We start from the raw sequence: 24,016 nt of genomic DNA, 5'->3' as shown, positions 1-24,016 counted from the left end.
AAGTATCCTTGGGAATAAAGAGGCATATCAAAGAAAGGTCCAGGAGGAAGGCCCACCTGCACCTACTGTCGGGATGTCAATGGCACGTTGCTGTTCTGACAAAGAAAAGGCTGGAGATCTCTGTGCCTTATAAAGGGAAGGTAGAGTGTAATACCTAGTAACAGAAGATGTCTTCATGAGTTGTTCAGATAGAAAAAGTCAAAAAGGACAGATACCCCAATGTATTCCTGTCACAATCACTCTGAATCCCTGCCAATAAATGGGCACAGGAGCTAAAAGTTAAGGTTTTACTAAAAATGAGTAATCAGAAAGGGACTATTGACTCCTGTCGTATCCAAAATAGGAGACTGAAGCCCAGATTTGAGCACAGAATTAGCTGATGTGGATCATGATGCTCAGGTAAAATGTAAAATATTTAAATGCAAACATAATTAAAAAACAAAGAGTTAGGTGATTAATTCTTGAATAATTAGAAATATAATTAAGCACATTGGCCCATTTTCTCCATGAATTCTATTAACCTGGAACATACAAAGTCTTGTCTCTACCCTTTTGGCTATTCTGAAAGCTGATTCTTATCTGAACTCAGATTTCATCCCTGTCACTTTCTGGTCTCTGATCTTTGACCAACTCAAAGGATAAGCTTCTGTGCCTCTAATCCTGCATCTCTAATCATGGCAAAAAAGAAAGATGTAAAATACCTTGCTAAATTGTAGCTATGCTTCACACATTTTAGTAGTTTTATTACAATTAATAACATCATATCAGTATAGGTAACATGTTTCCAACATGTTTCCTCAAATATAGCTCTAGTGTATTTTTTACTGAGGGAAAAAAATGTATTCTTTATAGATTACTATGCTTACCGCAAAAAATGTGTCCCTGGTAGAACTGACAAAACCTGGTCTTCCCTCTCAAATCAATCTCCCCTGTTACCTGCAACATCCCCAAGTGTGGAGGTAAGAAGCCCATTTTCTCACAGTATTGGCCTTGGTGAGAACATACTCCTCCGTTTCCCAAAAAAAGATCATCATTACATTCATATTACAAATTAATTATAATGATGATAATAATAACTGTTATCATCTATGAAGTGCTTAGTAAATACTAGACAATTTGATCAACTTCTGACATGCACTGCCTCACCATCATGTTAATTGGGAAATTCAATTAACCATGTTGGATTTGGCATAACAAAACACTATTTTATACCTGTGGTCTGCATAAAAATATCTGTTGCCTGGCAGCAAGGTCAGAGCAGACTACTGATGATCGAAACAATTTGTATTTTTTTTCTGGTAACTCTCAATACTCGTTCTATTAAAAAATTGCTGATCCCTCTGAACCCCCAAGTTTAGGATTAATTAATTCACATGATTAAATCAGTAAGCTTAGCTACGTTATATAAAGGTAAGAGAAAACTGCCCCCCACCCCAAACCTGCAGGTTCCAGTGGTATGCGTGACTGTTTTTTACCCATGCTATGTATCCATCACCTGTCAGCTGTCACTTTGCTCTATAGCATCTTCATTCTGGAATTCTGGCTAAAGCAGAATCCCTGTTCTGGAATATTGCCAGAGGGATTTTTGTGTGTGTCAGACAGAAAAGAATATGAGATGGAATCCAGCAAAAGTTCTTAGAGCTTCCACTCTGAAATGACACGTGTCATTACCACTTATATTTCTTTGGCCAAACTGGATGTAAGTGTGATGAATTGAGGAGGTAGCAAATATTTTAAACAATGTGATGTTGGAAGAGGGTGAATGGTGGGAGGACTGGAAATAGCATCCGCCTGGGCATATAGCTCTGGAACAAAAATAAAGAGAATTTTATCTTGACTTCATTACTCTCAGTCTTAGTGTCTGCACTTGAAAAACAGTTAATGGTGGCCAATGCTCACTCACTTGAGATATCACAAGTCTCAAAAAGGCATAACATATATAAAAACATATAGTCTGGAAAACTGAAATACTCTGCATGTAAAAGGTCTTATCATTTAATGCTAATTGTAGAATGTATATGATATTGTGTTTCTTTATCCATCAAAATAACTCTATGTATATTCCAATTTCAGGAAGACCATCATAAGGACCCCACTTGCTATACTTTCCTCAGAAACTATCTAATTTAAACTAATATTGCCGGGCGTGGTGGCGCACACTTGTAATCCCTGCTCTTGGGAGGCAGAGACAGGAGGATCATGCAGGTTCGAAGCCAGCAGCACTGGTTTAGGAGACCCTGTTTCCAAAAATTAAAAAAAAAAGTATAAAAATAGGTTTGGGAGTGTAGCCCGGAAGCAGAAGGGCTTCCAGGAACCCCAGTACCACCAAAAAAAACCCACAAAAAACTAATATACCAAATAGTACTTAGGACCAACTCATTGAAAATGCCATGACAAAGAGAAAAAGCCTCAGTCTATCAAATTCATAAACTGAAACCCAACTCAAGCAGTTTTCAAAATGGGGAGTGCACCTGTCTGAGTCACAGGAGGCAAAAAGAAACAAGCTTCTATGAATTGTATCACAGCAGACAAAAGATCTTATTATCTTCTATTGATTGGCTGGAAGTTCCACAGCCGGTATCTTCTCTCTGGCAGTTTCTACTACAATCTCTACAGAGTAGGAGTCCTTAATACACTATAGCTTTGCTACCGCCCTAGGAAGTTAAGAAAATTGAAAGCCTTTTGTGCTTCCTTTTCCACTGAGAGCCTGAATAGCCATTTCAAGAAAGCCTGGAAAATTTGTGTAATATTTTGTTTTAATTTGCAAGCCAGTCTTTTTCATGTGGTTTTTATAAGATGGGCCATTTTTGTTCCATTTACCCGAGGTAAAAAATAATTTGATGAAGCGATTCATAAGTATCTAGTTCTCCCTGGGCTAAGATGATGCAGTGAGCGCAGGCTCCAAGAATCTTTGGTACCCAAGAAGAGCGGTTATTAGGAGTGAGCTGGTAACATTGCCTTAGACTAATATTAATTAATAGAAGAGAGGAGTAGGTGTAGACTACCCTCCCACAAATGACTCCCACTCTTTTCTGTTGGCACATCCTGTTTGGGTCAAACAATGAACAAATTTCATTCAATCTCAAGGAAAACTGGTTTAGTCAGCATTCTCAATACTGTGACCCAAACACCTGGCATGAAAAACTTAGAGAAAGGAGAATTTGATTTGCTCATACTGCTGATGGTCTCAGAGGTCCTGACCCCATATAAGAGACTTTATTGAATCATGGCAGGGAGCAGAGACAGAAAGAATGAGAGCTTGTTATCAGCTCATGGTGGCAGAGGAGAGAGAAGAGAAGCTACAGCAGCTGGCCAGAAACAACACTGTCCCTGCCCAAATCCCAAGGGCCCTTTCCTGGCAGCCAAGCCCCTTGGATGCCTTGTTTAACACATGAGGTCTGGAGGACATTTTAAATGCAAACCATGACACAAACCCCTACTCCAGCTCTAGGGAATGACCACAATTAGCCTAAACCAGCAGTGGGCATCTCCATCCCTTTTCCAAACATTGGTCTGGGGTGCATAGGGATTGAGGATACAATCCAGTTCTGAAAAATAGATGGGGAATTTTCCACATGTAGTAGTGGTAGAGTTGGGGGACTAGGAAGGAATTTCTTTGACCAAAAAAGACAAAACCACACACAGAAAAAAGCTTAATTCCTTCGCCCCTTCCTTATTTGGGATACTGAAGATAGACACCATGACTGAAATTATGACAGCCACCCATGCAATCACAGGAACATGAGCTCAAAGGCCAAAGTTCAATATCATAAGAGATAGGATGGAAAAAGAAACATCTGTTCTAAATGTTGGTATTCACTCTATTTGGCTCTGAATGCCTCCTATCAGGATGCCCAGTATTTGATCCCTCTTCTACTCCCTAAGCTCTATTCTTCAAGACTAGGAGGAATCCAACATTTAGCTATTTCTTCTTAGGTGCTATCCTTGTCTCCATGAACAAGTTCCCTGAAACTTGAGGTAAGTCTCCATGATAGAGTGAAAAACATCACTATTTCCCAATGTGACACTACAATGCACATTGGCCAGAGGCCAGGTTCATACCCTGAGCTCAACAGGAGCATGTCCAAGAAAACAGTGATACAGACTTAAAACCACTCAACATAATCAATAAAATAAAGCTTCACACAGAAAGGGCAAGCTTAGTATCACAGATGGCTTCTCTTGGCACTGAATTCATGCAATAAAAATGGTATCAATGAAGAGAGAATCAGAGTCCCAAACAGCATTAGCACCAGTAATCTTCTCCCATATTCTTCCAGGTCTCAATAGCTAAGGAGAGGTTAGAAATGAGATGCATACAAAGGCCTGACAGTGGAAGAACCAGGATTCAGAATATTCTGAGGTTTCTATTATCATCTTTTTTATAACTATTCAGTCTATTCCCATATACAGTAAAAGGTAAGAGTAAGTTTCTTTGGCCATTACCTTGGTTGTAGATTTTTTTTCGTGGTGAATGGAAGGAACAGTATCCACATTTAAACATTTTAATGACTTTAAGTTTTGATAGAGAATAACAGAAGGTAAAAATCTAAAAGATGATACTAATGTGAAGCATCAAAATTACTAATCTCTTCCTCACAAATTAATAAGTAGCCAAGACAATATTAAAGGCTAAATGAAAAGTTTCATGGCCAAAGGGGAAGCTTCAGTCACCAAGTGCCATGTCCTTCTAATCAAGTGAATATCTGTGGGGTTGGCACAAAGGAAAAGAAAGTTAAAAATAAGAGGAAAAAAGAACTCATTTATTAGAACATTGCTAATGAGAAGGAAGGTGGTAATAAAGGAAGTCTTCCAGCAGAAATTAAAACAGAGGATACCTGCCAGGAACTGACTGTTAGAAGGGATTATATGTATTTCCATAACCACTGAAGAGGTTTTGAAGTTAAGCAGTAGTCAATAATATAAAACAGCAGAATGGAAAGTGATTTAGCCTCACTGTAATCTATTAATATTGGCTTTACTTAAGAACACTGGAACCACTGAAGAAGCAAATACTTGCAGAGGAGGAACAAGATCTTATAACAGTCATCCAATCCAAGGCAGCTTCCTTCCTGAATAAAGAGAGCACCATGGCTCTCTATGTTATCAGTGAAGACAAAAGGAATAATTGCAATGCTAGGAACGGGGGACAAATACGGAAACAGCCACCACTCTGCCTATTAGAACTTCTCTAAACTGATAGGAGGAGGCCTGCATTCACCTTAGCAATGGATGGGTTCAGGTTTTATGGCACCATACATACAGAAGGGGGTTTAGCTGACTCTCCTCTGCATGATAAAGGGGTATTTAAAGCTCACCACCAGCAGGGTGGAGTGCTAAGCTTGAAAAGGGGTGTTTGCCTAGACAGAGGAGTTGTTCCGCTCTTTAGAGTGGACATGTGGGTCATGTGCAAGGACATAAACTCATTGTAAGGGTATTGGTCCATATGCCAACATAATAAAGCCAGTCATCAGGATAGTTAGAAAGCTTAGTAATTATATGTATGTGAAAAAGTCAATAAAATTTTCAATGAATAAAATTCTGGTGTTGTCAAGTAAAGGAGAAGACAGATGGGTAGTGTAATTTAAAAAGAGAATGCACCACATAATGCAGACATTGAATTTGAAAATGACAATATCCTTAAATAAGAAAATAGAAAATGATGTGCTTATGGCTGTTTTTGGTGATTTTTATATACAGTGAAAAGCAGTATTTTGTATATACTGTTGTTTTTATTTGCTGTGTTTCATAACTACCTTCAAAGACCTTGCTTTCTCATGTCAAGCAGCCTGGATGAACTAGGAAAACAAAGTACCTGAAGTAGTTGATACTGTTTCCTTTAGGTCTAGGAATACATTTCTCAGTCAGTTTCCCACAAATGACTTCATCAAATGCCTTTCTTACCTTCACAGTAGGCAGAGTCTCCCTGGACAGAGATGTAACCATTCTTGCACTCACAAGTAGCTTTTGTATTCCAGTTTTTACACTCTGAGTTTTCACCACATTTGGGTGCTTCAGCACAAAAGTTATGACCTAGAAGATGAAAATAAAATTTTATATCAGGGAAGAAGGAAATAAAAGACCTCCAAATAATAAAGTTTGAAACTTTTTTATTATATGTCATTATACATTAAAAATATAACTTGGCAATAAGCAAGAGTGGCTAGGTATAAGGTTGAAGAATAAATATAAGAAACTTTGGACCATCCCATGGTTAAGAGATTTTTTTTCCCCCCTGATATTCAGATTTGCTTAGGTTGTTAATACCTGAAAGCCTTTTCTTTGCTAATCCTAAATTCTCTCTTGTCACCTATAGAGTTGAATTTATATTATTTGTTATTTTAACTTCTTACCTATAGACTTCTTACCTATATAGTAGACGTTTTTGTGTTTTGTTTTTATTTTTTTGTTCATTTGCAGTACTAGGGATGGAACTCAGGAGCAGTCTACCTCTGAGTTACACCCCAGCCTTATTTTGTATTCTTTATTTTGAAACAGGGACTCACTAAGTTGTGGAGGGTCTCACTAAGTAGCTGAGGCTGGCTATAAACCTGCAACCCTCCTGTCTCAGCCTCCCAAGTACTGGGATTACAAGCATATGCCAACACACCCAGTTTAGAGTAGACTTTATAATAATTTTTTTTACTGTAAAATGTATATATAATAATGTACATAAATATATGAATTTATAAAACTAAATAAATACAATGAAAATATTATCAGTACTCCTTGACTACATCACCATAATGAATCCTTTTCCCAGACACAAGAGAAAACCATATTGAATTTTATGCTAATCACTCTTACATATATTTGTAGTTTTAACATATGTAGATACTTATTCCTAAAAAAAAATCATTTAGCTTTTAATTTTAAAGATCCCATGAATGCAATCATACTGCACACATCTTGTATGATGTGCTTTTTTGTATTACTCATGTCAATATTTTATGGCGTTCATTTGACAATGCTGTATAATATTTCATGGTATGAATATTCCAAATTTTATTTTATAAATTTATGCTGCAAATCGACATTTTAGTTACTTTGAGATTTTTAATTATAAGCAAGGATGCTAAAAACATGTTTTAAACATGTTTTCTAGGACATGATTTTTAACTACATACTTGACATTTTGTTTGTTCAACATTTCTAGCTCAATTCTTCCCATTCCTTTCAGATTTATCTTTTTCTTCTTAAATTATACTTTAGAAGTTTCTGTTTTTGTATACTTTTGTTGGTGCCTTTAATTATTCATCATAGTGAGATTCAAAGTGATACTTTCATACATGCACACAGCATTTGGTGCATTTCCCTCTGCCTATAGCCAATTGATTTTTGACAAAGATGCCCAAAACAAAAATGTTTCTTTACTGAGGATTTTTATAATGACTGATCAATTTTAGTTTGTCTCAACATGTCTATAGATCATCCTCATACTTGAAAAATAGTGTTACTCGGTATATAATTACTCAACCTTGACATTTTGAAGATATTCTATTTTTTATAGCTTCTATTCTTACTTTAGTCAGTTTTTAAGCTGACATTCATTTGTAAATGGCACTTTTAAGTTTCCGTGGATACTTTTAAGATCTCTTAGTGCTGGGCCTGGTGGCACATGCCTATACTCCTAGTACATAGAAGGCTGAAACAAGAGGATCACAGGTCCACAGTCAGCCTAAGCAACTTAGTGAGGTCCTCCACCACTGAGACCCTGTTACAAAATAGAAAATAAAAATGGTCAGTGGTGTACCTCAGAGGTAGAATACCCCTGGGCTCAATCTCCAATACCACAAATACACAGAAAAAATCTGTAAAAGATACTTCTTTGGATCATTGGTTGTTTCATTTGCCCTGTTGCTTTTGTTCTGTAATTTTTGTTTTACACTAAGGTTTATAGGTATAAATTTATTTTAATACTTTTTATAACTTTTTTTAAATTTTTAATTGGTACATTGTAGTCATACATTTTAATGGGGTACACAGTGATAGAGTCAATCAGTGAATTTTTTTTTTTAGGATTTCCTTGAAATTTGGAAACCTGAGAGTTGATAAAATTTCACACCATTTTAGAAAATTCTCAAGTATTCCTCTTCAAACATTCATCACCACTTTCTCTCTTTCTTCGTTTTGGAATTCTAACTGGATATATGTTCTTTCTTGAGCTCTCCTTCATGAATATTAGATTTGCTATTATAATCTTTATTTTTTTCTATGCTGAATTCTGTGTGGTATCCTTATATATTTTTAAGATGTATCTCTTGGTTTTTGTCACATTCTGTTTCAGCCACTCAGATTGTTTTAAATAATTCTTATTTTCTATAATTATAATTAATTTTTTTATCTCTTTGGTCAAATTTGACAGTCCCTATTCTTTCATCTTTTCTTTTTTATTTCTTTAAGCACATGACACATGCATACTTAATATAATTTTGACATCTCCATCTTTGTGTACCTTATTTTACAGTTTGTTGTGGATGATGAGTATCATGCATGGTTTATTTTCTTGTGTTCTGAGTGATTCTTTTATCTGTGGGCTCATGTCATTTAGAATATAATCTGTGAGAATTATTGAAGCGTGGGTTTTAAAATGCATTTCTTCTAAAAGAATTTCTGTTTGGTTCTGTCAGTTGCCTAAGGGAATCATCAAGGCAATACTTCTTTAAACTACATTTCTGCCTTGAGGATGAAAATTGAGCCACACAGGTAGAATAGATTTCACCCCTAAACTTTCAAGGATGCAACCTTTTCTCCTCTAGACCCCAATCTAGAGTCATAACTGATTGGCAAGCATTGTTCCTAGTTGACCCACTGAGGGATTCATTGCTCAATGTTCTTATTTAAGCATCTCAAACTAGCGCTGAGCTGTCTCCTATCTTCTTACACAGTGTCCATTAAACACCACATCCTATCACCAAGGACTAGAAAGTACTCTCAGGGAAAATGCCAAATACAGTGTACTTATCTAGTTTAATCCCATCACATCTTTTCAACATTTCTAGGTTTTATTTTATTTTCTGCCCTTACTCTACTGCCATGTCCAATTAAAGATGTTTATATAATCTATAGCATTTTAGGGTAAAGTAGGAGAAATAGGTTGTACCTAAAATTGAAATGATGTACTTAATCAAACATAACAAAGTCAATCACTAAGCCAAGCATGGAAAGGAGGGATGGGAAGGGAATGGGGTAGAGATTGGGTAAGGGCTAATTGGGTGATGTGTGCATGTATGTCTACACAAGTCTTTTATCCCATTAAGATGTATGACTAAAATACAATAATAAAATTTTTTAAAAGAAATTAATTATAAAATTCAAATATGATAAGATATATGAGCCAGGTATAGTGGTGCACATCTGTAATACCAATATTTGGAAGGCTGAAATAGGAGAATTCAAGGTTTAAAACCAGCCTCATCAACTTAAGGAGATCCTATTCCAAATAAAAAAAAAGTTAGAAAATGGCTGAGGATGTAGCTCAGAAATAGACTGCCCCTAGGTTTGGTCCTCAGCATCACACATTAAAAATGTGTTTTATTATCTTTAAATCAGTATGTTTTAATGAACAATTATTATATCACATATTGTGGTCTCATAGAAAATATTGGATATAGGACTGATGAGACCTAATTTATCATTTCACTATATACAGTTAAACACTATAAATGATTTTGCCTATCTAGGTATGTATACCAAGAATGAATCACATCAGTGATTTTCAAACTATGCTTCTCAGGAACCTGGGCACAGATAAATTATTACATGGGGTTCAATTTCCCAGCCCCTGATTCAAATAGAGAAGTTATGATTTTATATTTTTGACATATGGATCTTGGAAATAAAAATCTGTAGCTTATAAATATATATCTACTGAAGTAGATAGACTCCAAATTTAATTCCTTCCAGAGATGGGATTCTATATTTTTCTTTGAAATAAAATATTAAACCAATAACATTTAGGGGGTACTTAGTCTATAAGACAATAATTATTTTTTAAATAGTAATAGTAGTAGTAGTCATCGTCGTTGTTGTCGTAGTAGTAGTAGTAGTAGTAGTAGTAGTGGTAGTAATAATATATGCACCTATAATATGCCTAGCTTTTTACTAGATATTTTATGTAAGGGTAACAGTATCATATGCCTTATTAGTATGTTGTTAAGAAGTTTAAATGAACTATTAGATGTAAAGCACTTGGAACAGTTTCTGATACATACTAAAGAAGTAAAAAAACTGGTATCAATGATGATGATGATGATGATGATGATGATGATGATGACGACGACGACGACAACGATGATGATGCCAGCAATGATGGTTAAAGTTCAAAATAATTGAATAATGTTGTTTTTCTTAGCTTCAAGATAAGAAAAGAGAAGCTCAAACTTGCAAACCCATAGCTAATAAGTAGATATGCCAGCATTCTAAATTAGGCCTAGATAACTCCCATGTACATTCACTTTCCATTATGTCACATTGCCTTTTAATAGAAAATCTAGCAAAAACAAACAAAAAGTGAAGCCAGGTTTGGTGGTGCACTCTTGTTATCCCAGTACTTGGGCAGCTGAGATGGGAGGATGGCAGGTTCACAAACAGTCCCAGCAATTTAGTGAAGTCCTCTGCAATTTAGTGAATTTTTCTTTAAAAATAAAATAAGGCTGGGGTTGTAGCACAGAGGTAGAATGTCCCTGGGTTCAAATCTCTACTACCACAAAATTAAATAAATAAATAAAAGATGTGGCCTTTCTTGGGACATTTGGAAGTAAATTCATAGCCTTAGTGGGCATGGTATTACATTCAGCCTCACTACCCGTGATTTGTTAAGTGGTGATTGCTTCAATGTAAGAACTTAACAAGTTAGAAATCTGGAGCCTCTGAAAAGCAGAGAACTCTTCCACATGGACTTGAAAGGCTTGTAATAAAAATTACAACTAAAAGAACTTGGATGTTTTTATTACCACATGTGCAATTTTAGGCATCACAGCTCTCTTTGCCAGAGTACATGCCTAGACTTCTCATGTCAGAATTGATCTATAAGTAACTTTTCATATTTTTCTTCATTTTGATGTTTTAATAAACATGATATCCTCATCTTTTATCACACATATCCTTTGTTTCTTTCCTCTGTCTTTCTAGGAGATTTCAATTGTCATTTTCTTTCTATATACATTTGATAGCCTGGAACAAAACCCCTCAAACTCTGTTGTAAACAATATTTTTTTCTAAAAATCACATGAGTCATGTGTGGTAGCGCACGCTTGTTATCCCACTGCTTGACAGGTTGAGACAAGAGGATCACACAGGTTCCAAGCTAGCCTCAGCTACTTAGTGAGGCTCTCAGAGCTTAGTGAAACCCTGTTTCCAAATAAAGTATAGCCCAGAGGTAGAAAAGCCTCTGGGTTCCACCCCAAGTACCACACACACACACACACACACACACACACACACACACACACACAAAATCACATAAGCCAGGCAGACCAGAGACCTTGAGGCTTCTTGAAAAGGGCATAGGTCCAATACTGCAACACATAGGCATAGGTAAAAACTTTCTCAACAAGACCCCAAAGGCATAAAAGACTAAGAGTTGAATCAATACATGAGATTGCATGAAACTGAAGAGCATCTGTACAGTGAAGGAAACTATCAATAATCTCAACTGAAAGCCAACAGAATGGTAGAAAATTTTTGCCACCTACTCCTCTGATGAAGGACTAATAACTAGACTATATAGAGAACTCAAGAAACTCAGTACTAAGAAAACAAATAACCCAATCAAAAAAATTGTCAAGAGAACTAAATAGACACCTCACAAAGAATAAATTCAAATGGCCAATAAACACATGAAAAAATGCTCAACATCATTAGCAATCAGAGAGATTCAAATCAAAACTACCCTTAGCTTTTACCTAACTTCAACTAGAATGTCAATTATTCAAAATACAAATAATAAAAAAAATCTGGCCAGGATGTGTAGAAATGGGAACTCTACTACATTGTTGGTGAGACTTCAAATTAGTGGAACCACTTTGGAAAACTGTATGGAGGATCCTCAGAAGAATGGGAATGAACTTACCATATGATCCAGCAATACCACTTCTGGGTATCTATCTGAAAGAATGGAAACCAAACTACCAAACTAATGCATGTGTATCTATATTCATAGCTGCACAATTCACCATTGCCAAACTATGGAACCAGCCAAAATGTCCATCAACAGATGAATGGATTACAAAACTGTGGGATATGTACACAATGGAATTTTATTCATCCATAAAGAAAGAAAAACACAATTATATCATTTACAGGGAAGTGGATGAAACTTAAGGACACTATGCTGAGATTAGTCAGTCACAAAAAAGAAATCAGATGATCTCCCTAATATGCAAAGTCTAGGGATAAAATGGGTCATAGAAGGAACTCTAGATGAAGAAGGAGATAGTATAGAATAGCAAAAGGTAACCTGAGAGGATGGGAGGGGTAAAGAAGGAAATTCTTAATATTCATGATGTACATTAATACATCAAAGTCAATCACTAAGCCAAACATGAGAATGAGGGAGGGGGAAGAAATGAGGCAGGAATTGGGTAAGGGCTAATTGGGTGATGTGTGCATGTATGGCTCTACTGTCTTCTACTCCATTAAGATACATGACTAACATTGTACCAATAAAAAGTTTTAAAAAAAGAATTTTGGTTAATAAAGATCTTACAATGCATATCTCTCTATCATGCATGTGCTATGTCAACTCACAAAGCAGGGAACTGGGTAAAATGTATTTCAAGGACAATAAAGAGGCCATGGGGAAACCAACCTTAAGACAAATCCACTTTGGTTGAACCTGACCACTGTGCCCAAACCATGTTTGTTTAACAAATGCAGGCCTCTGTGTAAGCAATATTTATTCAATGCCCACTTACCTTTCTGCATGTGAGTGAGCAAGCAACTATTCACTCAATAGTTATAGGCATCTACTCTGTGAGAAAGCATCTGGCAACAATGCAAAGATATTTAAAATACACTCTGCCCACAGGGAAAGTATATAATTTAAGGAGAAAAAATTCACATATGGAAGGAGGGAGGTAACATCAATAAAGGGCAGCCTTATGTTAAGTGAGATATGTGCAGGACAAACTGTCATAGTGATTCAGAAACAGAAGAATCTTTTTTAGATGATGCAAAACTAAAATAGACATAAACACGAGAAGGAGAATGATGGATCCTAGTGGTAATAATAAGATTAGAGTCCCTGAGGAAAAGGAAGGGTGAGTATGGAGAACTTCAAGTAATCTGACACAGGTATAATAATAACAATCTTCACTGAGTACTACTATGAGCTTGGCAATGAGCTAAGTATATTTTACATGCATTATCCCATTTAATTCTATAAGCAGCTGATTATAGAATTAAGCAAGTGAAGTTTACAGAACTGAGCGCTACTTCTGTAAAGCTTGTGAAAAGCCACAGAGCCATAACCCAGGTTTCACTGGAATTAGTTTTACTCATTGTGCTGTTCCACTGTCATTCCAAGAGTGCTGAATTTCTAAGCATTCTACAGTCCAGAAGATATATGCAACTAGACATGGTGGCTCATGCCTGCAATCTTAGTCCTTGGGAAGCTGCGACAGGAGGATTTCAAGTTCATGACCAGCCTTAGCAACTCAATGAGACCATATAAAACCTAAAGATATAGGTCGGAGGTAGAATGCTCCTGGGTTCAGTTTTAGTAACCCCCCCCCCCACACAGGATATATACATGTGCATATTCAACCAGAATACAATTTAGGTTTCTTTTCACTTTCAAACACACACACACACACACACACACACACACAAACAAACAAAAAAAACATATATTCAGCTAAGTAATTCCAAATCTTAATAAAAAGCCTGATTTAATCACTCCAACTCCTTTAAGCCACAGGCTATGTCTGCTCAATTGAACGTTTCTGCACAAGGCAAATTAAATGCATGACTTGTGGATGTATGGGCAAACGGATGGGCAGAAGCATGGGTGGGTAAATTAATGATTGAATGGATAGATGGCTGGATCTGCAGGGGCATGCAATCCCCCACCACAGCCAACCAGAAGACAAATTTGACTCATTTACTAGTCACCATATGTCTTTCTTTAAACATTTTTATTGAGGTATAATTTACATGCCATGAAATTCACCTATTGTAAATCAATAGTTTGATGATTTTTTAGTAAATTTACACGATTTGCAGCCATCACCACAATCCAGTTTTATAACATTTTCATCACCCCAGCTGGTGATCATCAGTCTTAAAACCCCACCTTAGCATCTGAGTGAGCTGCCAAATCATAAATCCCCAATTCATTCTCCAGTTTTCAGAATCCTGTTAATGGCTTTTTCTTATCATAACAATAAAGATACAGTTTTCTTTCCAGATTATTTCTCTTCAGTAGATGTCTGTTTTGTCCTCTCTCTCTCTCTCTCTCTCTCTCTCCCTCTCTCGCTCTCTCTCGCTCTCTCTCGCTCTCTCTCGCTCTCTCTCGCTCTCTCTCTCGCTCTTGCTTGCTCGCTCTCTTCTGCTTTCATCCTCCAGCTATATTTATGTGTCTGGGACTTTATACAAGCTAATGCAGCCAGTAAGTAACAGTCACAACTTGACTCTAAAGTTCTTGTTAGAACCACAAAGAAGAGCCGGGCATGGTGGCGCACACTTGGAATCCCAGCATTTGGGAGGCTGAGACTGAAGGATTGCGGTTTGCGGACAGCCTCAGCTACTTAGTGAGGCTCTTCACAACTCAGTGAGACCCTGTTTCAAAATAAAGAATAAAAAAAAAAATTGGGCAGGGGTGTAGCTTGGAGGTCAAATGCATCTGGGTTCCAGCCCCAGACCCCCCAAAAAATAAAAAGAACCACAAAGAATATAATTCTACTAAGATTTCAATACTCAGGGGCATAAACAAATAGTAATGATTACTCTCTGATAAAGTTTGTAGATAATAATTCTTCTGTGTTCTGTGAATCATTTTAAATATGTCTATTTAGGACCAAATAGGTTCTGGTAATCTATTCTTACTCTATTATTACCAAAAATTAAATGTGGGCCAATAATTGGGCTCAATCATGTATAGACATGGGTTAAGAACATTTACCCTTCTCTAAAAGCTATAATGAAGGATTATGGTTCCCAGACAGCACAGGAAAGAACAATGACTGTTTAGCATGTATCATTCTAGCCAGTTTATGTCATAGCTGATAGTCCAGTACCATGCTTCTGGATGTCCTCAAAGACATCTTACATCTCACCCAGATAATACTGAACGCTTAATCTTACTTCCCTAACCATGCTCCTCAGGTTCTTCAGAATCATTTGAATGTACCTTTGAATACCCAAATCAGAAAAAAGAAGTCAGCTTTGCCCATATTCTTTAAATGCCAGCCTCCTCAAGGTGTGTGTGTGTGTGTGTGTGTTTATACTGGGCTTGAACACAGAGCCTCACAAAGTCTAGGCAAGCACCCTACCACTGAGCTATATTCTAAGATTTTTTTCATAAATATCTCTTTCTCTTCTACTCCATAACAATAATAAGAAAAACTCATCCTACTCCATGCTATTATTACTCTCAAATTAATATCACTTCATTTAACTTTCTGTTCCCCTTCTTGCCACTAATCTATTTTCTACACAAAAGGATTCTTTAAAACATAGATTGAGCCATGTCATTTTCTCCTTTAAAAATCTTCCAAGGACTTCCCATTTAACTTAAGAGAAATACAAAATCCTTAAATTAGAATTAAAATAAATAACACCTCCCCATCCAACACTTCCAACCACATCAGCCTTTCTTCTAGTGTGCCAATCTCTTTTCTGATACATGGCCTTTGTAAACTTGTTTTACCATCTCAGAACATTATTATACATCCCTGCTGGAATAAATTTTTACTCAGCCTTCAAACTTAGAGAATTAAATGTAATCTACTCATGGGGCAAGGGAAAAGTGTTGGGAGATATTCATCCAAAGATACATGGTTTCAGTTAATCAAGATGAGTATGTTCTGAAAATATATTGCACAGAATGGTGACTGCAGTTAATAATAATGTGCATTTGAGAAACAATGGAAAATTTCTGAACATAGGTCTAAATGTTCTTACATCTACAAAAATGATAACTATGTGAGGTGAATATGCTAATGAGAATGACTGAATAATTTCTCAATGAAATCATAAATCAAACATCATTTTGCTTTTTTCACTTCCATATTTTTATTCAAATTAAAAGAGCCTTTATTTTCTAATAGTTGGACATAACATATGCAAATGTAAAGGCAACATTCTTTCTTTGCAGATGATATAACATCATTTTGCAACCATAAATACATATGATTTTATTTGTCAATTATACTTAATAAGGCTGGGAAATTTTGAAAAGCAACATTTTTTTTGCAGTACTGAAATTGGAATCCAGAGGCATTCTACCCCCAAGCTATACCTACAGCCCTATTTTTTATTCTTTGTTTTTAAACAGGGTCTCTCACTGAGTTGCAAAGGGCTTCACTAAGTAGCTGAGGTGTCCTCAAGCTACTTAGATCCTCCTGTCTCAGCCTCCCAAATGCTGGGATTACAAGCATGTACCACCATGCCTGGCTTAATAATTTTTAAAACAACTAGAGATAGATGATAGATATATAGATAGATAATCAATCTCTTTCTCTCTTTTTTCTCTTTCTCCCTCCCTCCCTCCATCCCTCCCTCCCTCCCTCAAAAGCCTTTCTTATTTCCCAAGTCAACATTAAGATCCATTATCCCCTCACATTTGTCACCCTAATCTGTATTATTATAGTTATTGCTAATAATACATTTCTTTCTATATTTTAGTAGTTTCTATCTTCCCACTGGAAGCTCACCTACTTAAGTAAAATCACAATGCAAGTTTTGACCTTGTGCTCAGTACATTATAGGCATCAACTAATATTTGTTGAGTTGATGACTAAATCTTTAGAGCACTTCAAACTTAGAATTAAAAGAATATCTTAAATATGAGTAAACTAAATCTCAAAGAGATTTACTACTTTTTCTATGTGTGCAAAACTAATAGGTAATGTGTGAAATTGAGATGTAAAATCAAATAAGATTCTCAGACTCTTTATCATCCAGAGGACTTCCAAACCATAATTTTAATCAAGATAAGCTCAAGGAATGCTAATCCTGGCCTAAAAAGCCCAGTGGCCGCATCAAACATTAGCATGTTCTAGTTCATAAAATGCCTATATTTTAAAAAACACATTTCTTAGGCCTGAAAACACTCCATTACTATTGACTACTTGAAGACTCAAGACAGGAAGAAAAATAATCACACAACAGAACACCCATGGGTGAGATATCAAGATAATACCCAGTTGGACCTCACGCTTAAGTGACTAAAATGAACATATACTCAGAAAAATACATATAATCTCCTAAAATAGGCTTCAGATTTTATTTAGAACACTTCCTTAATTTTCGTTCTTAGCAGAGGTGCCATTCATTCATTGAACAAAGAATATTTGTTAAACATCTAGCATATGCCCAGACACTGTGCTAAGCAATGAAGGTTTAGCAAAACATACCATAAACATCATGTCCTCGTTCCTTTTATACTCTAGCAGACATGACTAACCTTGAGCATTGGATTGCAGAAGATATTATGAAGGATAGGGGGCAAAGGTGCTCCAGAAATGTATCACAGAGGAAGCTCCTAACACAAGGTATTGAAGAGAAGATCTGAAAGATGAGTGAGGTTGGCTTGACCAGGAGTACAATTTCCAAACACAGGAAGATGCAAGTATCCATGACATGTTCAAGTAAATTAGTGATAAAACGTAAATGGTGGGGTCAAATTTTTTCTCCTCTGATTGGAAGCAGTCTGAAATTTGAACTTCCCCTAGTGGTCCTGTATCTAGAGTTTTAGTGCCAGCACCAATAACACAAGTGAAAATAACTTCCTTTCTTTAAATCCACTGTTCCAATATGCAAAATTTAAGTCCTACCTATTAGCCCCTTATTGTCACTGTCCAAATCCTTCTTTGTACATTTTAACCAAGTGTTTATTTATTTTCATCTTTGGATTCTACCAAGGAGGATATGCATCTGTGTGATTTACTCCTGTGAATTCTTCCTCAACAAGGAATAAGGAATGAATAGGCCACTATACCTTAGCATTGCTAAGCTAACAAAATTTTGACTCCATAAATAATACCATGCTTGCCTTTGATCTCCTGCCCATGATTGATCCCCCTACCTGTCAGGTAGTTTATCTTTGAAATTATGCACCTGAGCATTCTGAAAATGAACTCTATATTCCTCTACCCTAAGTTGAATCTCAGAATGTCAATACTTCTTCCATCCACTACAACTTTCCTAATCTTGTTATTCACATAAGGAATAATAGGATATTGAAAATAGCATGTGCCACATGCCTCAGATATTTGAGTCTACTCCACCTACAGACTGCTTGAGAGAGGTATGGGCCAAAGATCTTTCATGAGAACTTGATGCCTTTAATATACTCCACAACTAAGATGCATAGTGTTGATAAATTTGAACCTTAAAAGGTGAAGACATTAATTTAACTTTTGATGGACAGAGTTGGGCCATAAGGATAGCCCTGCTGGAAACTAAACTTCAAACTCTCACAAGTTCTTTCTTAGAAAGCATTTACTTCTTCTGCAATAGTCAATATTTAAGGGTCTTGCTGCCCAAGGCAGCCTGGCCTTAGTTTCAGATCTTCTCTCTGGGAAAATGTGCCTCTTTCTGGGAGATTCCTAGACACTCATCCATTGGAGTACTTTCAAGGCTACTGAATTCATGTGTTCTCTGAGAGTATACCATCCTTCAAATGACCTCTGCTCCAAGACTCAGGTGTTGAACTCATAGCCCTGTCTTTCAAGTCCATTCTAGCTCATGGGTGCAGGGGCTTTTATCAGATTCCATATATCAGTACTCAGAGAACCTGGCCCATTGACCAACCAGTAGTTCCTTTATCTTTACACCAGCTTACAACTCATTAAATGGCTCTTTTAAAGTTCTCTTTTTACTTTTTATACACTGAAATTCTCTCTCTAAAATTACTTCCATTTTGAATCCACCCAAAATGATGAGGAAGACTGGGGAGGAGGGGGCAGAATCATGTGATACCAACACTCTCTGGGAGGATTTAATTGAAGAGTATAAAATCTTAAATAGTACAAATAATCCCAACTAATTTCAGTCCGGGCCAGATGACAATGCAAGCAAGCAAGAATTAAAATTACAGATAAACACATTTGGAACAGATGTCAGAAAGAACTTTTTCCCTAACATTGGAAGTCATAAACATGCAGCAAACCCCTCCAAAGTCATTGGCGACATTGAAGATACAATTAGAGCTGATTATGAGGGAAATAAAACCCTGAGGAGTATGTCAAGAATTTTGGGATGAGCCAAAATGATTAGTATGTTTTTCTGGAGCAAGCCTGGGATTGCATGGTCAAGATTGTTGGCTTTATTTTTTTTCCCTAGCCTTTAACTGATAGCACCAGAAATTCATGAGCAATAATTTTTTGCTGGGTCTACATTCAGGCCTTTCTTACTGCTTTCCAGGAAGGAGCATGGATGTCACACCAGTGTTCACTCCCCCTCTCCACCTAATGACTTCACACTTCAAGTGGACAGGCTCCTGCTATGGCCATTACCTCAAAGTAATAAGGAAGGTAAACAAATTTCGTGCTCCCAGTACAAACTGTTCTGAGGCATCAGCAAAAAGATACAGCAGTGTCAGGGTCTGTTTTAGGTGGCAGTGCTGCTGAATGAGACCCGGAGCCCCAACAACTGCTAGGCAGCCTCCCCTGCCAGTGTCCATCACTTTTATTCCTTATGTATGCATCTTTACAAACGGTTCTGTCGTTTTTCTCCTAGAGGCATCCTGACTGCATTACTTTCATTTTTCTTTAAAGAGAAGGTAAATTAGTTATAGCTTTTGGTCTGACTCAAGATCTGAAGAAGCAAGGTATCTGTGCCCCTGCTCTGTATCAGCAAGGTATCTGAGCCCCTACACTGTATCTGAGCCCCTACTAATGTATTAGCTCTCTTGATACATTAACACTACAAGTCATAAGAGCCTATTATTCTTAACTCTAAGGTCTAATGTTTAATTCAGACAGAGAGAAAATCTCAGTATAAAACTATAGTCTGCATCATTTATTTTTGATTAGTCAACATGGGATGGGGGGGGAATATAGGTACTGGGAAAAACTTGATCAATAAGACTCCCAACAGCTCAGGAAATTAAAATGAGAATGCATAAATGGAAGTGCAGTAAATTAAAAAGTTTATGTGAAGCTAAAGGAACCACAAAAAGTCTGTAAAGATAGTCTACAGAGTATGAGACAGCTTTTGCCAGCTACCTCTCTGATAGAGGACTAATATCTGGAAAATAGAAAGAATTTAGCTGGGCGTGGTGATGCATGCTTGTAATCCCAGCATTTGAGAGGCTGAGACAGGATTGCAGTTCGTGAACAGCTACAGTTACTACTTAGTGAGGCTTATTCTAACTCAGTGAGACCCTGTTTCAAAATAAAGAATAAGAAATTAGAACTGGGAGTGTTGCTCAGAGGTAGAATGCCCCTGGGTTCCATTCCCAGTACTGAAAAAAAAAAAAAAAAAGAACATACAAAAAACTTTAAAAATTTACGACTAGCCAGGCGTGGTGGTGCACGCTTGTAATCCCAGCATTCTGAAGGCTGAGACTGGAGAATCGCAGTTCATGGACAGCGTGGGCTACTTAGTGAGGCCCTCTGCAACTCAGTGAGACCCTGTTTCAAAATAAAGAATAAAAAATTGGGCAGGGGGTGTAGCTCAGAGGTCAAATGTCTTTGGGTTCCATCCCCAGACCCTCAAAAAAATTATGACTAAAAGAAAATTAACCAAATAAAAATGTACAATTGATATGAATACACACTTAAGAAATAGTAAATATATGAAAAATTCTAAACACCATTAGCAATCAGGAAAATCAAAATAAAAATTATACTGAGATTCCATCCAACTCCAGTTAAAATGACAATCATCAAAAACACTAACAATAATAAATGCTAGCAAGGATTTGGGAAACGGGAACCCCTTATATGCTGTTGGTAGAATTATAAATTAGTACAGCTGCTACAGAGATCCGTGTGGAGGCTTCTCCTCAGACTGTGAATGGAACCACCATATGACACAGCTATACCACTCCTGGATATCATCCCCAAAGTATTTGAGGTCATTTTATTGTCCCACTACATGTATATACATAGTTATAGCAGCATGATTCATTAGCCAGATTATAGAATCAGTCTAGGTGTCTATCAACAAATGAATGGAACACAAAGCTGTGCTATATACACTCAATGTAATTTTACTCAGCTATAAAGAACAAAAAAGTTATTCATAGAAAAATGGATGAAACTAAAAATTATTCTAAATGATATTAGCCCATTTCACATAGTGAACAGTTATATGTTTCTCTCTAATGTAGAAGCTAGAGAGAAATTGAATAATAAAATGGACTTAGAGGAGGGAGTTAGAGGGAAGAAGAATTGATAAAGGCAACAGTTCAAATAATGCTATGTACATAAGAAATTATTGAGAAAATTTCAATAACATGGATGGGGAAAGAGAGGGAGTAAGAGTGGAATCCAGAGGGAAACGTACCAAGTGCTGTGTGCATATATGTCCCTATTACTCTAAACCTCATTATGAGGTATAATTACACCAGTAAAAAGTATGTTAAAAAATAAAATGTGTATCATGCAGGTAAAAAAATCACAATCAGCCGGGCGTGGTGGCGCACGCTTGTAATCCCCGCGCTTGGGAGGCAGAGACAGGAGGATCGCGCAGGTTCGAAGCTAGCCCCGCGCGCTGGCTTAGGAGACCCTGTTTCCAAATAAAAATGCAAAAACAGGTCTGGGAGTGTAGCCCGGAGGTAGAAGGGCTTCCAGGAACCCCAGTACCACCAAAAAAAAAAAAATCACAATCAAATAAACAGGTCATTATTTAAGGAATTTATACTTCAGCAAAATAGGTTTTATTTTTTATTTTTTTATTTTGGCGGTACTGGGGTTCCCGGAAACCCTTCTACCTCCAGGCTACACTCCCAAACCTATTTTTTATACTTTTCTATTTGAAAACAGGGTCTCTTAAGCCAGCACGGCTGGCTTCAAACCTGCATGATCCACCTGTCTCCGCCTCCCAAGCACGGGGATTACAAGCATGCGCCACCACGCCCAGCAGCAAAACAGGTTTTAACATTACTTCACGTATAAAATATTTAGAGTTTATCATCTTGAAATAAAAATATCACCCAAAGTCACTGACATGCAAATGAGAGGAAAATTGTATATGATTGTAAGATGACGTCACCTCTTTTTTTGTCTCCTACATTTAAAGAATGGAAACCAAACTAATGCATGTGTGTCTATGTTCACAGCCACACAATTCACCACGGCCAAACTATGGAACTTGCCAAGATGTCCATCAACAGATGAATGGATTACAAAGCTGTGGGATATGGACACAATAGAATTTTACTCAGCCATAAAGAAGGACAAAATTACCTCATTTGTGAGAATATGGATGAAACTGGAGAACATTATGCTGAGATGACTCAGTCATAGAAAGTAAAAAATCAGATGCTTTACTTAATATGTGAAGCTAGGGAGAAGAGGGGTCATAGGAGAACTCTAGACAAAGGAGGAGAAACCATAGATGAGCAAATAAGGCGACCGATCTGAGAAGGATCGTAGCAGGAAAGAAAATACCCTAATGTACATGATGTACATTCATAAACATATCAAAGTCAATCACTAAGCCAAACACGAGAAGGAGGGAGGGGGAGAAATAGAATAGGAAGTAAGGAAGAGCTAAATGAATGCGTGCGTGTGTGCCTCTACTATCTTGTATCCATTAAGATGTATGACTACAATGCACCAATAAAAAATAATCAACTTACAAAATGTGATAATTAAAAAAACTTGGGGGGGATGCTGGGATCAAACTAGAGGCAGTGTGCCTCCAAGCTACACCCCCCATCCTATTTTTGTTAATTTTTATTTGGAAACAGGGTCTAAGTTACTGAGAGCCTTACTAAGTTGCTAGTTGGCTTCGACCCTTTGGTTCTCCTGTTTCAGCCTCCTAAGTACTGGGATTACAAGCATGCACCAGTAGGCCTGATTCAAATGTTACTTTCTTAGAGAGTTTTACAGATATATAATGACCAACTGGGGCGGGGAGGGCGAAAACCACTCTGTCAGTGTTCTAAGCTTCCATAGTTGAGATGGCTCATTAGGATGCTAATGATAAAAAACCTTGGAATAGTTCAAATCTTCCAAGCAGTCCTAAGAAGGGATTTGACTTAGACTTCTAAGGAATGATACTCTCAAGAGGTAATTTCCCTGAGACTAATATCCTGACACTCATAGTGAGACAGAGGGTTGAGAAATATGCAAATTGAAGGGCCTTCTGTGCCACTATTAAAAGGCCAATGCCAGCCGGGCATGGTGGCGCACGCTTGTAATCCCTGCGCTTGGGAAGCGGAGACAGGAGGATCATGCTGGTTCGGAGCCAGCCTCGCTGGCTTAAGAGACCCTGTTTCCAAATCTAAAAATATAAAATATGTCTGGGAGTGTAGCCCAGCGGTAGAAAGACTTCCAAGAATCCCAGTACCACACACAAAAAAAAGGCCAATGCCTCTTTGGTTTCTGTAATCAATAACATCAGGGTGGTGAACGTCATGCAGCTGCATCATAACATGTGTTAGTTTTTGAAATACGCTTTTCAACTCTTCATACTTTCATTTCTATTGACTTGTCCTTGTGGATAACATGAACCCATGAAGCAAAAGGTGCAGCCTTGCCATGTACAAGATAAAAATGATTTTACATAGAAATTGGATGTTTCTCACCTATTCATTACTTCCTGTTTTAGAGACTAGAGAGAGGAGGAGGAGAGATGGGAAAAACTAAGTAAATTTTCTTAAAAGATGTCTCTGGGC

General features: G+C 37.1%; 1 protein-coding gene across 3 annotated transcripts in view; it reads right to left on the bottom strand.

Annotated features, from left to right (window-relative positions):
* The window catches only part of NELL1 (neural EGFL like 1), a gene marked incomplete at both ends in the record, with an annotated part of 934,260 nt that overhangs the window by 633,184 nt on the left and 277,060 nt on the right, over window positions 1–24,016 (bottom strand). For all 3 annotated transcript variants that reach the window (XM_080695282.1, XM_080695280.1, XM_080695281.1), the window contains one exon: window positions 5,905–6,033. In XM_080695282.1, coding sequence (XP_080551408.1) covers window positions 5,905–6,033 — 129 coding nt within the window. The remainder of the gene's footprint in view (window positions 1–5,904; window positions 6,034–24,016) is intronic.

The sequence above is a fragment of the Muscardinus avellanarius genome (assembly GCF_963383645.1).
Source record: "Muscardinus avellanarius genome assembly, chromosome: 1".
NCBI lineage: Eukaryota > Metazoa > Chordata > Mammalia > Rodentia > Gliridae > Muscardinus > Muscardinus avellanarius.
This window is presented reverse-complemented; position numbering and strand designations above follow the sequence as displayed.